Source organism: Exophiala spinifera (genome assembly GCF_000836115.1).
Source record: "Exophiala spinifera strain CBS 89968 unplaced genomic scaffold supercont1.7, whole genome shotgun sequence".
NCBI classification, from domain to species: domain Eukaryota; kingdom Fungi; phylum Ascomycota; class Eurotiomycetes; order Chaetothyriales; family Herpotrichiellaceae; genus Exophiala; species Exophiala spinifera.
In genome coordinates this window covers 2,494,865-2,513,653 of record NW_015622519.1, presented here as the reverse complement: position 1 = coordinate 2,513,653, position 18,789 = coordinate 2,494,865, and the positions used below count along the sequence as shown (strand labels likewise).

The 18,789-nt window shown below is 53.2% G+C and overlaps 7 protein-coding genes across 7 annotated transcripts in view; 5 read left to right on the top strand and 2 right to left on the bottom strand.

Annotated features, from left to right (window-relative positions):
* The window catches only part of PV08_09921 (uncharacterized protein), a gene marked incomplete at both ends in the record, with an annotated part of 3,373 nt that extends 2,458 nt beyond the window's left edge, over window positions 1–915 (top strand). The window contains one exon of the mRNA XM_016384236.1: window positions 42–915. Within this exon, the coding sequence (XP_016232859.1) occupies window positions 42–915 (874 nt within the window). The remainder of the gene's footprint in view (window positions 1–41) is intronic.
* A 3,514-nt stretch (window positions 916–4,429) lies between these two features.
* On the top strand, window positions 4,430–5,591 carry PV08_09920 (uncharacterized protein; the record flags this gene model as incomplete). Its single annotated transcript, XM_016384235.1, has 4 exons — window positions 4,430–4,546; window positions 4,598–4,656; window positions 4,725–5,502; window positions 5,565–5,591. 4 exons carry the CDS (start codon window positions 4,430–4,432, stop codon window positions 5,589–5,591), a joined length of 981 nt encoding a protein of 326 aa, XP_016232858.1.
* A 763-nt stretch (window positions 5,592–6,354) lies between these two features.
* On the bottom strand, window positions 6,355–7,731 carry PV08_09919 (uncharacterized protein; the record flags this gene model as incomplete). Its single annotated transcript, XM_016384234.1, has 1 exon — window positions 6,355–7,731. The coding sequence occupies one exon, from the start codon at window positions 7,729–7,731 to the stop codon at window positions 6,355–6,357; it is 1,377 nt and encodes a 458-aa protein (XP_016232857.1).
* Window positions 7,732–8,420: 689 nt separating this feature from the next.
* Window positions 8,421–10,033, top strand: PV08_09918 (uncharacterized protein; the record flags this gene model as incomplete). The annotated part of the gene is made up of 3 exons (XM_016384233.1): window positions 8,421–9,349; window positions 9,492–9,542; window positions 9,727–10,033. 3 exons carry the CDS (start codon window positions 8,421–8,423, stop codon window positions 10,031–10,033), a joined length of 1,287 nt encoding a protein of 428 aa, XP_016232856.1.
* Window positions 10,034–10,926: 893 nt separating this feature from the next.
* PV08_09917 (uncharacterized protein) lies at window positions 10,927–13,420 on the top strand (the record flags this gene model as incomplete). Its single annotated transcript, XM_016384232.1, has 7 exons — window positions 10,927–11,197; window positions 11,254–11,798; window positions 11,871–11,995; window positions 12,067–12,142; window positions 12,221–12,302; window positions 12,411–12,791; window positions 12,984–13,420. The coding sequence occupies 7 exons, from the start codon at window positions 10,927–10,929 to the stop codon at window positions 13,418–13,420; spliced, it is 1,917 nt and encodes a 638-aa protein (XP_016232855.1).
* A 39-nt stretch (window positions 13,421–13,459) lies between these two features.
* PV08_09916 (uncharacterized protein) lies at window positions 13,460–13,651 on the bottom strand (the record flags this gene model as incomplete). The annotated part of the gene is made up of 1 exon (XM_016384231.1): window positions 13,460–13,651. The coding sequence occupies one exon, from the start codon at window positions 13,649–13,651 to the stop codon at window positions 13,460–13,462; it is 192 nt and encodes a 63-aa protein (XP_016232854.1).
* An 846-nt stretch (window positions 13,652–14,497) lies between these two features.
* Window positions 14,498–18,537, top strand: PV08_09915 (uncharacterized protein; the record flags this gene model as incomplete). Its single annotated transcript, XM_016384230.1, has 3 exons — window positions 14,498–15,716; window positions 15,767–16,809; window positions 16,855–18,537. The coding sequence occupies 3 exons, from the start codon at window positions 14,498–14,500 to the stop codon at window positions 18,535–18,537; spliced, it is 3,945 nt and encodes a 1,314-aa protein (XP_016232853.1).
* Between the last annotated feature and the right edge of the window lie 252 nt (window positions 18,538–18,789).

Here is an 18,789-nt window from a genome sequence, read left to right as displayed (position 1 = left end):
AGCTCGGCTGAATCGTCGTCCTCTTCGGCCGCTTCAACCAGCTCGGCTGAATCGTCGTCCTCTTCGGCTGCTTCAACCAGCTCGGCTGGATCGTCGTCCACCTCGGCCGCTTCGACCAGTTCTGCTGAGTCGTCGTCGACCTCAGCTTCTTCAAGCTCTGCGGAGTCGTCTTCCACCTCGGCAGCTTCGACTTCTTCCGCTGCTTCGACCACGTCGGCTGCCTCGACTACCTCTGCTGAGTCAACGACGTCTGCCTCGTCCAGCACTAGCTCTGGTGGCTTCACCCCTGCGCCCGAGGCCTCTGGTTTCGCCGTTAGTGTTGATATCCCTGCAGGCAGCAGCAGGAAGCGACAGGCCGTGGTGACCCGATACCTCAACTTCAAATCCGATGGCGTGGGTACGCTCGGTCCTGCGGAAGATGCTGACACGTTCTCGATCGACGTCGACTCTCATCTTCTAGTTGGTGTCAACTTCATTGGTGCGGTGGATTCGGAAGATGCGCTGCTCACTGCCTACGCCACTCCACCCGCCTTTAGCATCTGGTTGAGAGATGCGTTCGGCAATCTGGCCCTTAGCGAGCGCAAATTGTGTTTGACGGATGACGACAACGTCCTTGTCGTCGACCCCGACACTGAGTGTGCAATCCCCCTCACGTTCTCGCAAGCCGCACCTCCGGTCCAGACATCATCTACCACTACCACGGTCCCCGCCACGACCACCACGACGCCTCCGGCCACGACCACTCCCCCCACGACGACGACCGCGGAGCCAACTTCGACCACAGAAGAGCCTACGACCACGACCACTTCGGCCGACCCATCGGGTGATCTCGAAGATGACCCGGCTCCCACCGGTCCGGTGCGCCGTGGAGTCCGATACGGCGGTCGTACCTACTACCACCACCGCCGTCACTAGGCGACGACGAGTAAACCGGGGTGATAATGATGATGTGAATGTGTGTCACGGAATGTGATCGCCCGGGAGAGGCACGGGTTTGTTTTCCTATCTGTCAATGCGATGTGTTTTTCTTCTTTTCTAGTATGGCGCCGGGACGGGCTTCGTGGATGATTCCAGCGAGAAGCATCTTGAGCTACGGGCGGGAACTACTATTATTATCCTCATCCAGCAACAATGGAAAATTTTATCATTCTCATATGGACATTGTTATAGATGGACTTTGTGGTCTTTTGGGAGGAGGGAATGCACGGCAGAGCTTAGGGATGACTGACTGACCATCCTCCCAATGACATGATTTGTTGCATCTGAATTTTCCCTTCGTTCTCTCCCCAGCCTTTCTCTGTGTTCCGTTTTCATGTGACCTCGACTCCTGGGCAGGTGGCAGGGACGGGGGAGGGGGCGCTGTCGACAGCACGGAGTACAGCCCCTGAAAATGCCGCGGCGAGGGCCTCCTCCATCCAAGTCGCGCGTTCGTGAGTCTTTCTTGGTCTGAGCTCTTTGTCTAATTTTGTTCAGGGACGTTGGACAGTAAGGGGGGGCGGGCTTGACGGTGATGGTGAAGGACAAGTAGAAAGCTGTCAGGGCGTTCAGTTGCGTGGGCTTACCAGGCTGGCCTTTCTCTTTCGGTTCGTCGGCGGCTGTTAGCTCGCACGTCACCCAACGGCCGACGCCTCTCCATATTTTATTTAGCTGAGGGACGGAGGACCACATTTGGTTGGGTCCCTTCGTAACGAGGCCGTGCGCGTGGACGTCCCATGTGGCGGCGTCTCCTGTTTTCTGTCCGAAATTCCTCGAATCACACACGTGTCATTTGAAGGCTGATTTTCCGTGTATTGCGCTTGTATTTGCACCCACTCTAGAAAAGAAAAGAAAGGGCTCGAGCGTGGTGGTGCGTCGACCGCCCTCCTGTACCTACCCACACGAGGCTGGCTACCTTAGTTTAGTTACTAGGTATCACTGGCCACTTGGCCACGGTGGGAGGTACCCGCGTCTCTGTGTTTTCGGTACTGTAGGTGGTGTCCGTGTCGACAGATGGACCTTGGACCATGGACCACGGGTGGTTTTCAAGCCACCCTCATCTTACTCGGTACGACAAGATCAAAAATTCAACCGAGATCTGGTGTCTGTCTCGCTGTATGTACGTACAAATGTGTTCCCAAGGTTGCCCATGAATCGGTATCTACTACTCCCATGAGTGAGAGAGGCCGTTCTCTTACCGAGTCCCAGTGTATGGGTGTTCGCTACCGTGACGGTTCGAGCCGTCGAACCGGCCGTTGAAGAGTGAAAACCAACACAAAAAACCCCAACGGCGACAACAACTATCTATCAGAGCGAGTGTTGTTGTTGTTGTTGTCCAATCCTCACCTCATCCCCATGTCCTTCTTCTGAATTAAAGTTACAGGTTCTTCGCACAGTACTGTAATGAGCACGTTTATTTTTGGTGGCTTCTGTCTGCCGATCCCTTCTTCTTTAGCACAGGAAAACAACAACTCGTCGTTGTTTTCGCGGTGGTACGTGATGCGCCGGTCTTCGAGAGCACAGAACCGCCGATCATGGGCTCGTGTGTACTGGATGTGGGTGTATCCAGTTCGCAAGTACCCAGCATCTACCGCATCTGCTGTAGTGAACCTGTCAACCTTGGTCCTGACTCCTGACAGCGCCGAAAAACTCTGACAGCACAAAGGCCGCGTTTCTTTCGTGCGGTTGACGTCCAGCCACCGATCTCGAAAGGAGAGGCACTAGGACACTAGACACAAGAAATCTCTCGTCTCGGTTCACTGGGTACCCGACAGTCGTGGTCAATGTGAACAGCAATAGCTATGTATGTATGTACCTTGGGTGTATTCAGGTGGCCTGGAGGTACTTGACTCAGTACTGGAGTGAGCCTCGATGAAGACATACTGCTCTTGAAAGCCTACTGTTTTCCCACTGTGCGCGACTCTAGATCATGTCATACCCACAAACAACGCACAGTAATCAACCGCAACATCAACAACCCCCACCACAATCAAACGACAGTAACGCTCCGAGCAGTGGTGCGATGGAGAACGATATGGCGACATCAATGGTGACTGGCAAGCGGACAGACTGATCGGCGGTGCAAACAATCTCAGTGCCTCACCACCATCACCACAATCAAGGTTCAATGGTGCTCAAACTGCTTCTGGTGTCCGTGAGAACGGTAAACGAAATCACATCCATTGTTCCCTCCCTCTTGTCGAGCCAACTGCCACAAAGTCAAACTATGTACTGTAGGTAGGTATGTGGCCATTGTTCCTTTCAAAATCTCAATCATCACCCGGTACGAGTTAGAACAGCAAGTACGAGTAGGTACGGCTGCATCTCCCGCCGTCGCTTGAGGCTTAAGATTGTCTTCCCCGAGAGTGGATTATCGTTTTGGCCTTTTGCAATATTGTACACGGACCGAGAGTAGCTGCGCCATGTCCGTGATCAAGGCCATTGTTTTCTCGGGATACGCGAGAGTGCTGACCGAAAAGGGCCCATCTAATCTTTCTATTTCCACATTGCTTGTTGTTGCTTGCTCGACATGATCAACAAGAGTCTTGGTATCGATCTCGAGGTCCAAACTAATAATCGCAACACGAAAGAAGGCTCGGCGTTCCTTGTTGCTCAAAGGCCTGTCGACCTACCAAGAATTCTTCTCTGTCTTGACGAAATACGCCACCATCGATGGATGGACGCAGGTTGGTCTTAGTCATATGTTCCAGCCCAGGAAGAGCCTTCGATGTCGGATAGGTAGTAGGTAGGTGGGTTTCTGTGGGTGAGTATCTCAAACAACACTGTTAGGGACACATCAGTGTGACCCATAGGAGAAGGCGATTCTCCCTTGCATAGCTCTTGCTTGTGACGATGCCTACCGCTAACGATCCATCTTCTCAAATGCTGTGACCACCCATCTTCTTGCGATGCATTCTTGTCATCCTCTTTCTGCTTTGGGCGAAGAGGGAATCAAAGGCCAGGTCTCGATCGCTGCACTGGTTCAATGCTCTTCATCATGAGTTGGGTTTTCTGGGCTTGGGATTCATTCGGGAGCTGAGGACGAAGAGGCGTCTCCCCCAGTCGCTGTCATTGTGTCGGCGTGTCGCTGATGACTGAGGTAGCAGAGACATCGAGATACTGGGCACGAATAGATCATCAAGGTCAATCCAGGTCGGCGCAAGGGAAACACACCGTGTATGCCCAGCATGCGCAACCCCCAGTGCCGGCAAAGACTCGGAATCGTGGTGCGGTCATTGGCTGGCGAGTCTCCGATGCGCGGTTTTCGTTTTTCGGCGACTAAAGAAGCTCCAGCGTCCGAATTTGCCCGTCGCCGCCTCAACCTCGTCAAATTATCAGTTCAATCCCTTTTCCCAAAGATTTTCCTAAGTTCATCCTCGTCGTCGCATCTCTAGACACTTGCTTGTCTCTAGTATAGATCTCATTCTCTGTCCTGCATCTCCGCTCATTCGCAATGGCTGCTACTCTCCCTCCGTCCTCTACTGGCTCGACCAAGCTCGATGCCGCAGTGCAGGTTGCAAAGGCCAACGAGCCTCAGAAGCTCTCTGGTTTCGGCCTCTACAGCAGATTCGTACGTTAGCTTGATTCCCTCGTCGACGCCATCGCTGACCGCTCCCTCCAGGCCTTCGCTGGTGCTGTCTGCTGCGCCGTCACCCACGGTGGCCTCACTCCCGTCGATGTGTAAGTTGCCAGCGCGAAGCTTCTCCCTCTGCACGTACGATCGGGCCCTAACAATCTCCTCACTCCAGCGTCAAGACGAGAATCCAGCTCGACCCCGTCACATACAACAATGGCATGATCGGAGGCTTCCGAAAAGTCATTGCAAATGAGGGCGCAGGCGCTCTGCTCACCGGTGTTGGCCCTACCTTTGCAGGTTACTTCCTGCAAGGTGCCTTCAAGTTCGGCGGATACGAGTTCTTCAAGCAACAGTTCATCAACCAGCTTGGCTACGAAACCGCCGCCAACAACCGAACCGCCGTCTACCTCGCCTCCTCCGCCGCCGCCGAGTTCTTCGCCGATATTGCCCTCTGCCCTCTCGAAGCCACCCGTATTCGTCTCGTGTCGGAGCCCACCTTCGCCTCTGGTCTCGTGTCTGGTTTCAGCAAGATTGCAAAGACCGAGGGTTTCGGTGCTTTCTACAGCGGTTTTGGTCCCATCTTGTTCAAGCAGGTTCCCTACACCATGGCCAAGTTCGTCGTCTACGAGAAGGTCGCTGAGGCCGTCTACCGATCCGTCGACAAGAACACTGCCTCGGACGGAACCAAGACCATCATCAACTTGGGATCTGGTTTGATTGCCGGTTTCGCTGCTGCCATTGTCTCCCAACCCGCCGATACCATGCTGTCCAAGATCAACAAGACCAAGGGTCTCCCCGGTGAGAGCACCACTAGCCGACTGGTCAAGATCGCCAAGGAACTCGGTCTCCGTGGTAGCTACGCTGGTATTGGTGCTCGTTTGTTCATGGTTGGTACCTTGACTGCTGGTCAATTCGCCATCTACGGTGACATCAAGCGTGTCCTTGGAGCCGTAAGTTATATCTCTATCCCCTCTGTTTTTGGTCGTTCCTTGTCCTGACACATGATATTTAGACTGGTGGTGTTGAAATTGCCAAATAAACGATTGACTCACGAAATTTCGACCCATTTTTTTTGACCCTCCCTTCATCTTCGAAGATTTTCATGCCGCCAACGCTACTCCCCTTTGTGATTGGGACGCAATTTGCGAGCATAGAAGAAAGGTCGAGGACAAAAGCATATTCTAGAGCTTTATTTCTGAATAGATGTTGCTGCTGGTGATGGTGATGGTGGACGTGGACATCATCACTTTGGGATGAAGATGGGACTTCTGGTATGCGCATGTTTATAGAGACAAGAGAGCTTTTATGATGCAGAAAAGAAAGATCTGCACAAAGGCATGCAAAAGTTGCTGCTTTCACCTGGCAGACTGCATGACAAGCCGACTTTTTTTGTTCAAGATAGATAAACGGGGATTAATGTACCAACAAAATTAATGGCACAAGTCAACTCTACCTGTATGGTTTCTGATTGTATGGGATTTGAATTCATGTGTGATTGACTGGTTAGAGTGATTGACTGATCACTGTTGATCTCGTTACTTCTACACCTACGAGTGAGTGAGTGAGTGAGTGAGTGAGTGAGTGAGTGAGTAGTAAGTAGTACCCCGGTATCCTCAGTACGGCTTCATGATATCAAGGGATGAAGAGGTATACGTACCTCCCGTCAAAAAGGCAGTGCAAAATTGGTAGTCTGTGGGTTCGTTCATCAACTCCAAGGCAAGATAGATACATCATATATCATGTATGACAGTTAAAAAGAAAAAGAAGGATACTCGCGAAATGTCATGTTTCCTGTGGGGTGTCTATGTCTTCTTTCTTCTGAAAGCAAACAGAGCATCATCTTTGCCCGCGAAACTCGGCAGAGGCACCGCGGCGACCTTTTCCCACCCGGGCCTGTGTTCGCTCATGTACTCGTCCATCACCACGTCTTTGAACCCGGTGTATCCGTTGCCGTTCTGCGTGCCGGCCACGACGATCACGTCGCCCGTGTAGGCGTCGAGGACCTTGCGCGTGAACTCTCCACCGCCGCCGCCGCCGCCGACAATGGGATAGACGAGCAGCAGCACGGCGTCGGGACACCCGGACCGTCGCCGTAGGTACTGTACTCCGTCCGCGACGACCGTGTCCGAGATCCACGTGGTTCGCCAGCGAGATTGACCATTGTCGACGGCGGCGACGACGGCGGCGGTGGTGGCGGTGGGGGGAACAGCGTCACTGCCACCACCACCACCACCGTCGCCGTCGAGCAGCATCAACCGTCGCAGCATGAACGTCCAGTACCCGTTCCCGCTTCCCATGTCGATCACGCCGCCACGCCGACCGGCGGCGAGCTTCTTGATGATCTGTAGCGCCTCGTACGACGGCACCACGCAGCCGAAATGGTGCATGTACACCGGCAACATGTGATGTGAGGCCTTGACGAGACTCGTGGTGGCGTTGGGACCGGCATATTCCAACGCTAGACATGAGTATGCCCAGAAATCCAAAGCTGGGTTCTGCAGGTGGCCAGCGGGATTCCCATTACGAGAAGGGGAACTGACTCCGCCGGAGGACTGTTGAGACTGTGTCGCAGAAGAGGTTTTCGAAGACGTTCTCGACGACACTTTCACCTTTGGCACAGCAATTGAAGGATCCAGATAGCGTTTACTCAATAAGTACTCGGCAATTGACGCACGTAACGATCCCTTCTTCGCATTCGCCGATAGGGACTTGAGACTATTTGCCGCCGACTTTGTCGGGTCAAAGATTGAAACGTATGCTTGAATGTCGGTTGCAGGAGGGTACCCTGTTATTTGGAGCGATGGGAACCCAGGATGAACGACGACCGAATCTTGTTGTTCTTCGTGCTGCTGCTTCTTCTGCTTACTGCTTTTGTCGTCTGGATTGTCCGATGATATCCTGGTTGCGGGCTGGACATACCACGCATGTAACCCGTTTGCTCTCCCGGCGTGGATGGCCGCTTCGACCTGCGCCAGATTCACCGACGCCGAGGCATGGTATGTAAAGTTGTCGTCGGGCGGGAGCTCGAAGGCCGTCGCGATGGCTGCTCGGAATTCATTGGCGTTGAGATGTGTGTGGATTTTCTGCCATGTCTCTGAACTTGTGGGGGACGTGTCGAAGAGATGCTCCGGGGACCACGTTTTGGATCCTTCGGTCGCCGGACCCGGTATAGAGGGCATTTGAATCCTTGATGGCGTTGTTTTGTACAGTAGAACACTTTGTACTCTGTAGGTCGGTAGGTATTATGGAGTGTTTGAAAAGAATGAAAGAGATCCAATTTTACCGTGATACCCTCCTCTCCCCTCACATGTCATCGCTGAATACTCGCTACTCGCTCGTAGGACTATACCTCACCTCACCTTAGGTAATAGTTAATCACAGGTTTGCCCGCTATATGAAGGCGACGATTGGCGGAAGAGAGTAGAAGGGACGGAGGACAGATCTATTGCCGACTATGAGTCGTCGTGATCAAATACTCAGGTACCTCTACGAGGAACCCCTACCATGGTCCACAGTCCTGCCTCGCGCCAGGAAACCAGAATACCTGCTCCTGTGTTCTCTCACATCAAACTGGTAAGCACCTTTTCGAACCCCACAATCGTGTCCTCGTTCTCCCTCAAACTACTCGTTGCTTTGTCGGGGAAACAAAGTTTATCGCTGTCCAGCAGCTCGTTTGAGCCTCGGATGTCCGGGCAAAGTAGCCACAACCCCTCCATCTGGTTTGCCGAGACACACTTTGGTGACTGACCAAGTGAAGTTCATAGAGGACATGGTACCTCAAGAAATGGTACCTTCATTATCTGTTATATAAGGAATGAATCGCAAATCAATACCTTCGACGGATGGTTCACCCGAGGATGAATGAGACATGGAAGGCTCGTCCTCCTCAAAGCCAGCGAAAGTTCCTCCTCAGACCAAACGAGGCATCAACGAGAGTCGCGCCGAGAGGAAACGGGTCCAAGATCGTCTCGCGCAAAGAGCGACCCGAGAACGGACCAGGAGCCGCATTGCATTTCTCGAACAACGGCTCAAGAGCCTCGAAGCCGCAGACCGACAAGGGGAGATCGTCAGCCTGACACGCATCATCGAAGACCTTCGCAATGAGAACCACCGTCTGCGCGATGCCTTGCTCAAGATGCGCTCGACCATTGACGAAACCATAGCTTCGACAAGTGGCACGTCTTCATCTACCTCGCCACTCTTTGAGAGCGCCGCCACGCCAACCGCCGCACACTGCAATTCGCCGCCGTCTCACCAAAGGCGTCATCCGTCGGGAGGAGACGGCGGTTCACAAGACCACCGACTCGAGACGTCCCCGTCGGCGTCGTTTGAATTCAACCCGGACACACTGCTTCAAATGTTCGAGACGGCAGGGTCCACCTTCAACGCATGGGGCCAGATGGCGACGACGTCCTCGTCTGCGTCTCCATTCGACTTCCGCGTCGCGACGCCGCCAGAGGTTGTCAACAACATCGCACCCGACGTCGACAAGTGGCACGTGTCCAACGGGGCCTTCATAAACGCCCTGACCGAGATCAGGAAGCGCAATCCGGCCGACCAGGAACTGGACCTGCACGTGCCGTTCAAAGCGGCCATCTGGGGCTGGAACAACGTCGGGCCCGAAGCACAACATCCAGTGTGGCTTGCACTGCGCCAGGTCGATCAAAGGGTGTTTGGGACCTGGAAGTCGAAAGCACAGAGGATCGCCCTGATGTACGTCTGCCAGACGCTGATGCAGTACCGTGAGAATCCCACCGCGGATAACCTCGGTCGTGTACCTGAATTCTTGCGACCAAGGTAAAGTTTGAACCCTAGTATCCCTGAAGACTAGTCTCTCGAGACACTCACGTTGTCGTTTCAAAGCAGTACGGCTTTGGTGTGAACAGAAGAAAGAAAAGAATTAGCCACTGACTGACGTTACCTTGCGTTGCCATCGCAGACCATCACAAGAAAAGATTCAACACCCTGCCGTGATTGACTTTTTGATCTGGTATGTTATCGGATGCTCTTACTGCCTATTATCCGTTGCCCATTTCCCATCAGTCACTTTTCTTCCTTCCGCCTTTTCTTCTCTTTTCGCGAAGCACCGCCTCCAAATTCGACACACTTATAAGATGCATAATTGGACATTCGTACTTACTCTTCTTTTTTCTTTCTTTCTTTCTGTATGATAGGCCCGCCCTCCGCGATCGTCTCGTGTTTGAATACAAAAAGTACACCTCGACCGGAATCTTTTCGAAAGCCTTTGTCGAAAACTTCAACTTCTACTGGCCTTATCCCGCCAGAGACATTTTCATCTACGACCCTGCCACCGACGGCTACGACGTCTCTCCCATGTTCCTCAGACATGTATACGACCTCAAGAACTGGACCATGAAGCCCGCTTTCTTCAAGCAGTTTCCCGAGATGGAGAATGACATTCCCGTCTTTACGGAGCCGAGTGATGATGATGAAGTGTCTGGCGAGTCGTGGACGATATGAATGTAATGTTGATGAAGATTATCATAGCTGGAAAACAAATCAAAAAAGGGTCAAACAAGCTGTTAGTGGGGAGAACTTGCCCCTCGACTTGGATATGGGTTGAAAAGGGATGGGCACCTCGCAAACCTTCTAATAAGTACAAGTTGTATACAGATCTGTGAAGATGGATCGAGACGCTTATCACTGTACGGACGAACCTCGCACATGACTTCCTTCTAGCCTTCTCAGTTATAGCCTCGGGTCTCCAAGATCGGACAGATAGTGGTCGGGCCGGGTACATATAGCGCCTCAGATCGGGAGAAGAGGTTGGTTACTACCTGTACCTAAGGGGTTTTCGAGAGCGGGAGATCGGGCGACCTTCCTATTCCTGAGCGTAGAGATCGGGAATGTCGTGCAATTTGCCGATCAGTTTTGGGTGACACGGAGTATCGCCTTTCAGATTGAAGCCTCAGTGACGGTGAGCTCCGTATGCTCCAGACGGGGCTCAGGCTGTCCCCTCTTCCATGAGTTGCTGAGGATGTGTGGACGCTGGATTCGAACCGCCGGGGTCAAGGTGGGTGTCGACATTTGCATCTTCCATCTTCACGAGACGCACTGATTTCTGGTGTGCAATCACCATAATGTCGTCGTCGTCGACGGAAGTCGTGGCTGCTCCAATACCAGGGCTTAATCTCAGACGAGCTGCTACCGCGTAAGCCAGCTCCTTGCATCGAATGGCTCGAAAGGAACTTCTAAACCGCCCCTAGATGCCAACGATGCCGGAAGCGCAAGACAAAATGCCTGGGTGGGAAACCGTGTAGATCGTGTACTTTGGCAAGACAGGAGTGTCTGTACTTCGAGACTTCTAAGAGGAAGATCTTGGTCTCCCAAAGGTTCGTACCCTCCACGACGACATGGTTGGCCGCAAGACAGGGGGTGACCCTCTCAAAAGCTATATTCTCGAGCTGGAAGCTCGCGCCAATGCAGACAAGCCGGTGATGGGGCGGAGAGGCGCGGAAGTCCATCACCAGGAATCTATAGACGATGAAAGGGTCGCGATACCTGGACAAGCCGAAACGCCAGGGGCTTGCTCTTCAAGTTCAGGGTGGGATGCTGACGATATCGATGACAATCCGATCACGGAAGAAACAACTCAGCTGGTGAACAGTCCTGGTGGCGAACGACGTAAAGCTGCTTTTATTGCCTCCCAGAACAAGTCACCGCTGCTGACGGTTTGACAGAATACCTGGGCGTCTCGTCATCCTTGAGCCTTGGATTACGATTTCGCGACTTCATCGACACGCTTCGAAACAGCCTGGATCAGGGTGTCGAGCCTGATGCCTCGAGTCACAGACTCATGGCCCTTCCCGCGGCTCAACATAAGCTACAGAGGTCCAGCCCAGACACAGTCGTGCTGCCTCCCTTCGCACAGGCAAAACGTCTCTTTGCTGCTCAATATGCCTATTTCGGAACCACGTTTTTCTTGTGCGATCAGGCCAAGTTTGAGAAAAGCTTGAACAAGACGTACCATGGGGAACTTGACTTGATGTGCCAAAAGGACTGTCTGGATTATTGCCAGGTCTTGATCATTCTCGCATTCGGCCAGTTGTACTCTATCAATCAATGGACCAGTAACGATGGTCCTCCCGGATTCGAATATTTCCAGCGGGCTATCACCTTGCTTCCTGACTTGCATGCACAAGGATCCACGACTTTTGTCGAAGTCCTTGCTTTGGCAGCATGGTTCTTCCAGAATCTCAATCGTCGCGATGCTGCCTTCCTCTACGTAAGTTATTCTTCGTGCCCCAACACCCAACACACGTCCCTCGTTCGGAGAAGGTCTAAGCACGCAAATAAGATTGGCCTGGCATTACGCATGGCGATTACACTAGGTCTGCATCAAGAAGTCAAAGATCCCAACTGTGATCCTGCCGCCCGGGAATACAGGCGCAGACTGTGGTGGTCTGTCTACAGCATGGACAGGTAAGGGGAGACAAAGAGGTTCCGCCCGTGGAGCTTTTGCCCCCTCGTCGACACTGACAATCGCATGGCAGAATTCTCTGTATCAAACTCGGCAATCCACCCATGGTTGAAGACGAGGACATAGGCGTGTTTTTGCCTTCGTGTCTGGTAAATTCTTCTTTCTTCTTTCTTCTTTTCATTACGAATGAACGGAAAGATGTGCCAAACCGCTCATCCATATATCAGGGGGATGAACCAGAGACGTGCTCGGCCGTCGCGTTACGACACTACACCCAGCTGTCTACGATTCTCGGCAAAATAGCGAAAAGTATGCCGTACCCTCCCTAACCCCCCCAGTGGATGATGCATTCTGTACCCGTCCCCTGGCTGCCTGCCCATAACACCCCTCCCCAATCCGTCTGACTGAAAGTCACAGCATTGTATCGACGAGTCCACACGCCACAGCATCATAATCTCGTGCGCACGATGCGGTCGATTCTGGCCGATCTCTCGAAATGGGACAACAATCTGCCGGCACACTTGCGTTTCGACCTTTCGAAGACCGATCATCATCAGCCCATCTCTCGCGAGGCCGTGTCAATCTATCTCCACTATTCGCAGTGTATCAACATGGCGGCACGACCGCTCGTGTTCCACGTCGTACGGACCCGGCTTCAGAGCCAGGAGACCGTCGACAGTAACACGGACTGGAAAGCCGGCTTGTCTCCGTCGACAGTCACCATAGTTACCGCGTGTATTGCCGCCGCCCGCAACACCGTCACTGTCATGACTCGTGCCGCAAAGCAGAACTTGATAGGTGTGTGCTTCCTCCTTCTCCCGTCCCTATCCTCCTTCTCCCGTCCCTATCCTTCTTCTATTTCCCTGGCCCTTTCCCCCTTTTTTCCCCTTGTTCCCCGTACCCCCAGAAAAGACGGACGTGCGAGTGCAAGAGATCCAAACCAAAACATTGCTCATCATCTGATTGTTCTCTTCCTCTTCCTCTTTGAAGCCACCTACGGGTACCAAGACACTGAGCACGCTTTCTCCGCGGCTCTGATCCTCGTAATGATCAATATCGCTCTCCCCTACCAAGAGTACGACCGCAAATTCATGTGGATGGCGCTCGAAGTTTTGGAGGGCATGGCCGACAAAGGGTCCGACCATGTAGCGTACTTGCACAGTCTACTCATGAGCCTCTGTACGGCCATGAGACTGGGGCCTGAGCAGAAGGAGACATGTATAGACGATACTGCTCCTCCCCGAGCCCACATGCAGCCGCCTCGCCCCTTGAGCGAAGTTTCTGCCGCCCTGCCGCACTTCGATTCGGGGTCGGACCTCGGCGATCTACAGGCCGTGGATGATTTGATGAAGGGCTGCGAAAACATCACGGTGGATCCGAATTTCTGGTGGGAAGGCTACGGTATGCTGGACATTAACAAGATCTAAAACCGCTCGTGATCAAAAGCCGATCGATGTAACCACATTTTATCCTATCCGGTACAAGTGGATGATGTCGGATACAGCGGTCTCTCTTCGGTGTAGGGTGTAGCCACTGAAGGTGATCTCTACTCCGTAACCTTGGGCGGCAGCGATCTTCTTCGGCACCGAAACCGATGGCATCACAATTCGAGCCTTGACGCCAATGTCTCTGGGAGCCAGGGCAAACGGCCTGTGCATGATTACTGATTACCAGATGAGTGCGTCCGACGCCTCGTTCACTCCAATCCTTGGAGGCCTCAAAATCCTTCAAAACTTCTTCTTGATGGCGAAGCAGAGAATTAAAACCTCCCCTGGCCTTGAATGCGCCAATTCCTCTGAAGGCTTTCGCATTTGACGAAGAAATGAAATCGTGGATTTGAGGGGGTTTCGTCCTTCCCATTCGCTGCCTTTGAGGGCCATCTCTGTTTGCGGCTGGCTCGCGATGGAACCGATAGAATGTCAAGTAAGGGCTGGTGTGACGTGAACATGGCCAGTAATCCTCCTCTGGGCCCCCTTGACCGAGTCTCTCGTCAAAGATGGACTTGAACTGATATCCGCAATGTTTTAACCTCTACGATCACTGCGGTCGAGGAAATTCAATTCTATAACGAAGAGACACCATGTAAGCCTGAACTCCGGAACTATCCTGAGCAGGCAGTGTACAACTACGCGGTTACTTAGTAGTAGAGACCCCGAAGAGGAAAGCGCCTGATTGAGACGCGGGCAGGAGACCGGGTATCGAGCAGTGATGACCCCAACATCCTTCGGCAGGTCACAAAGGTGTACGGCCTCTCTGGTTGGGAAGTCTACAACGACCGACACAATCCATAGTCGGCTTCTGATCGGAACGCTGATCGGATCAACCGCCGACTTTCCAATGGGATACCATTCCTCGAAAACTCCAAAAAACCACACCTATCGCCGATGCGATCACTCGAGACTCAGATCTTTGACTCGGTCCAGGTTGTATCAGTCATGAGCAGCGACTGACAGTCCCAAGGTACCACAGTTTGGTACTTGAAATTGTCCAATATCAGCTTCGAAATGCCTTCCCCGGCTCCAAAAGGCATTCGCATCGCCATCGACCGAGGTGGGACCTTTACCGATTTTTGGGCAAGTATCCCCGGTCGCAAGGAAGACGTGGTCTTCAAACTTCTCTCGGTATGTCCGGACCTCTATCCAGACGCTCCCACCGAGGGGGTCAGGCGGATCCTGGAAATTGCCGGCCAAAAGACAATCCCTCTCGGTGAAACATTGGACATCAGTGACGTAGAGAGTATACGAATGGGCACAACGGTCGCAACCAATGCTTTACTGGAACGCAAAGGGAAGAAGGTAGCCCTGCTGCTCACAAAGGGGTTTGGAGACCTTCTCGTCATCGGTAACCAAGCTCGCCCTAAAATCTTCGATCTAGCTGTGAGAAAGATGGAACAGCTCTACCAAAAGGCGGTCGAAATTGATGAGCGCGTCACAGTGGAGGGAGCCACCGAAGATCCCGAATCATCACAACTCATTGACTTGAATGATCCCGGCCTTGTCGTCGGTCTCTCTGGAGAATATATCAGAATTCTGAAGAAGCCTGAGTACGACATTGTTCGGAGAGATCTGCAGAGCCTTTGGGATCAGGGATATCGCAGTCTCGCAATAGCCCTCATGCATTCCTACGCCTACCCCGAACACGAGGCCAGGGTCACGCAGATCGCCAGAGCCATTGGCTTTGATATTGCCGTCTCGTCCGAATTGCAACCCATGATCAAGGTCGTCAACAGAGCGCAATCTGCAACGGCTGATGCATACCTGTCGCCAGTGATCCGAGAATACCTTGCCAGTTTCACGCAGGGGTTCAAGGGCGCCTTTCAAAATTCTCAAGACTCGAACAAGTTGTTGCTCTCGCAGTCTGATGGAGGGCTCACGACCTTTCAGAACTTCACTGGGCTTCGTGCCGTCCTCTCGGGGCCCGCAGGTGGCGTGGTAGGAATGGCCAAGACGTGTTGGAATGAATCAGATGGTACACCGGTGATTGGTTTTGACATGGGAGGTACCAGTACCGATGTCTCTAGGTTTGGAGGCAGATATGAACACATGTTCGAGAGCACCACCGCCGAGGTCACTATTCAAAGCCCCCAACTGGACATCAATACAGTCGCAGCTGGTGGGGGGTCGATGCTGTTCTGGAGAAACGGCCTCTTTGCGGTTGGTCCAGATTCTGCTGGTGCCTTTCCTGGCCCTGCATGCTACGGCAAAGGTGGACCGTTGACTATCAGTAAGTCTGAATATGTTCCGATGCGAGGCATTTGCTGATGTGCTCTCCAGCGGATGCGAATCTATTTCTCGGCCGCATATTGAGCGATTACTTCCCCAATCAGCTTGACCATGAGGTGGTGAAGGCCAAGTTTCTCGAACTGACGGAGTTAGTCAACTCTGAAAAGTCTGGGGACGAACCATTGACGCCTGAAGAGGTGGCCCTCGGCTTCCTCCAGGTTGCTAACGCTGCCATGACCAGGCCTATCAGGACCTTGAGTGAAGGGCGCGGATTTGAGACAGCGTCTCATAACTTGGCTTGCTTTGGTGGCGCTGGAGGCCAGCATGCTACGGCAGTCGCCCGAGATTTAGGCATCAAAAGGGTTCTCATACACCGTCTCTCCAGTATCCTCTCGGCATACGGGATGGCGCTGGCTGACGTCGTAGTCGATTTACAAGAGCCCGAATCTGTCGCATTTGAACCCGGCACGATTCCTCATATCAAGGGGCGTTTAGATAGCCTACGCCGGAAGGCCCTCGAGCGACTTCTGCCTCAAGGTTTCACGGAGGAACAATGCGTTCACCAGAACTTCCTCAACATGAGATATGAGGGTAGCGACACCGCCCTGATGGTCCCCGAGCCGGACGACATCAAAGACTTTGCCGAGGCTTTCTTCCGCGCCCATCTGCAAGAATTTGGTTTCACGCAGTACCGTCGGGTATTGATTGACGACATCCGTGTCCGGAGCGTGGGACGAGGCCTTGATGTACAAGTTTCCGATCCGTTCGAGCAACTGAAAGATCAGGAACATATCCGTGTCGGCCAGTCCGAGGCCGCGTCGACACGATCGGTCTATTTCGAAAATATAGGCTGGACCGACACACTTGTCTTTCACCTCGCAGAGTTGCCCAAAAAGGCCAAGGTGGATGGCCCTGCTATCATTATCGACTCAACGCAGACCATCGTCCTTGACCCTGCCAGTCAGGCTAGAATTCTGGATGAGTACATCGTCATCGAGCTCGTCGATGCCGAGAAGAAAACAGTCAACAGTGAGGTCGTGGATCCGATTGCGCTATCGGTTTTCGGACACAGATTTATGAGCGTAGCTGAACAGGTATGTGAAGTGAACATGGTCCATTCCTTCCGCTGACATATGCAGATGGGTATCGTGATGCAGAAGACGTCCATATCTACCAACATCAAGGATCGACTCGATTACTCTTGTGCCATCTTTTCTGCAGATGGCGGATTGACTGCCAATGCGCCTCATATCCCAGCGCATTTGGGGTCAATGGCGACCGCTATCGCCTATCAGGCGAGCAAATATGCCGAGAAGGGATCTCTGAGGCCTGGTGATGTGTTGCTGTCCAACCATCCGTGCGCCGGTGGAACCCATTTGCCCGATCTCACCGTCACCACACCAGTTTTCGATGAAGCCGGAGAAGAGATACTGTTTTTCGTGGCCAACCGAGGCCATCATGCCGACATCGGTGGCATTGCGGCGGGTTCCATGCCTGGGAATTCGACCGAGCTGTGGCAGGAAGGCGCCGCCATCGAATCCTTCAAGCTCGTCAAGGAGGGCGTCTTCGACGAAGATGGTCTTCGAGAGCTCCTCATCGACATCCCCGCGTCGTATCCAGGGTGCAGTGGCACCCGAACCTGGAGAGACAACGTCGCAGATCTGAAAGCAGGAATTGCGGCCAATACCCGCGGTACTCAGCTTTTGCAGGCTCTTATCAAAGAGTACAGCTGGGATGTCGTCAAATTCTACATGAAGTCGATTCAGAAGAACGCAGAAGAGAGCGTGCGCGAGCTCCTCAAGGTCCTCAGCAAGCGCTTCCGCGGTCTTCCTCTGTCCGCCGTCGACTACCTTGACGATGGTACCGAGCTCAGATTGAAGGTCACCATCGACAGTGAGACAGGATCAGCCAAGTTTGACTTCACAGGGACTGGGCCCGAAGCGCTGAACAACCTGAATTCACCACCGGCAGTGATACACAGTGGTATCATTTACAGCCTTCGTTCAATGATGCAGTCCGACATCCCACTCAATCAAGGATGTCTCGCCCCGATCGAAGTCATCTGCCCTCCAAACACGATCCTGTCACCGAGTTTGACCGCTGCGACGGTCGGCTCCAATGTGGAGACGGCTCAACGGGTCATCGATGTCATCTTCAAAGCGTTCCAGGTCACCGCCGCCAGCCAGGGGACATGCAACAACCTGACCTTCGGCTACGGTGGCACCGATGCCCAGGGCAAATTTACAAAAGGCTTCGGCTATTATGAGACAATCGCAGGCGGCACTGGTGCAGGGGCCGATTGGGTTGGCCAGAGCGGCGTTCACGTCAATTCTTCGAACACCAGAATGACGGACCCGGAGGTCTTTGAGAAACGCTACCCAGTTCTGCTGCGAGAATTCTCCATCCGCAAGGGCAGCGGCGGTGATGGGCTGAATCGGGGTGGTGACGGTTGCGTTCGCGACATTGAACTTCGCCGGAAAATGACAGTCAACATACTGTCTGAGCGCCGCGTAGTGGCGCCCTATGGGCTGAACGGTGGTGAGCCGGGGAAGAAGGGTGTCAATCTCTGGGTGAAAAAGGAGGCGGACCGGTCGACCAAGGTCATCAGCATGGGAGGAAGATCAACGGCACTGATGAACATAGGCGACCGAGTCATCATCAAGACCCCTGGCGGTGGTGGCTACGGGACACCACCTTCGGCGAAAAGGCCAGCCGAGAGCTTGTTCGAGTTCAAGCTGCACGAGGCTTTCATCAGAAACCCGTCGTCCTACAAGGCCTCGGGAAGTGTTGGGAACCGGGCAGCTGTCGCGGCGTCGAATTAGCAGCGAACGCCTGATCAAAAAGAGAAGACGAGGCGATGGGGTTTCCGCATGATACCAGCACCATGGTACAGAGCACCTGGGTAGATAATGGTAGATCACTGCAGGTTGATACTCTGGTACTCGTAGTATGTATGTATGGACCATCTGTAGGTATCTAGATATACATTAGCAGTTGCTTATGTCAGCCACGTCGTTGCTGCGGCGCGAGGCGCAAACTAATAAATCACTAAGAAATATTTTGGCGCCGGCAAA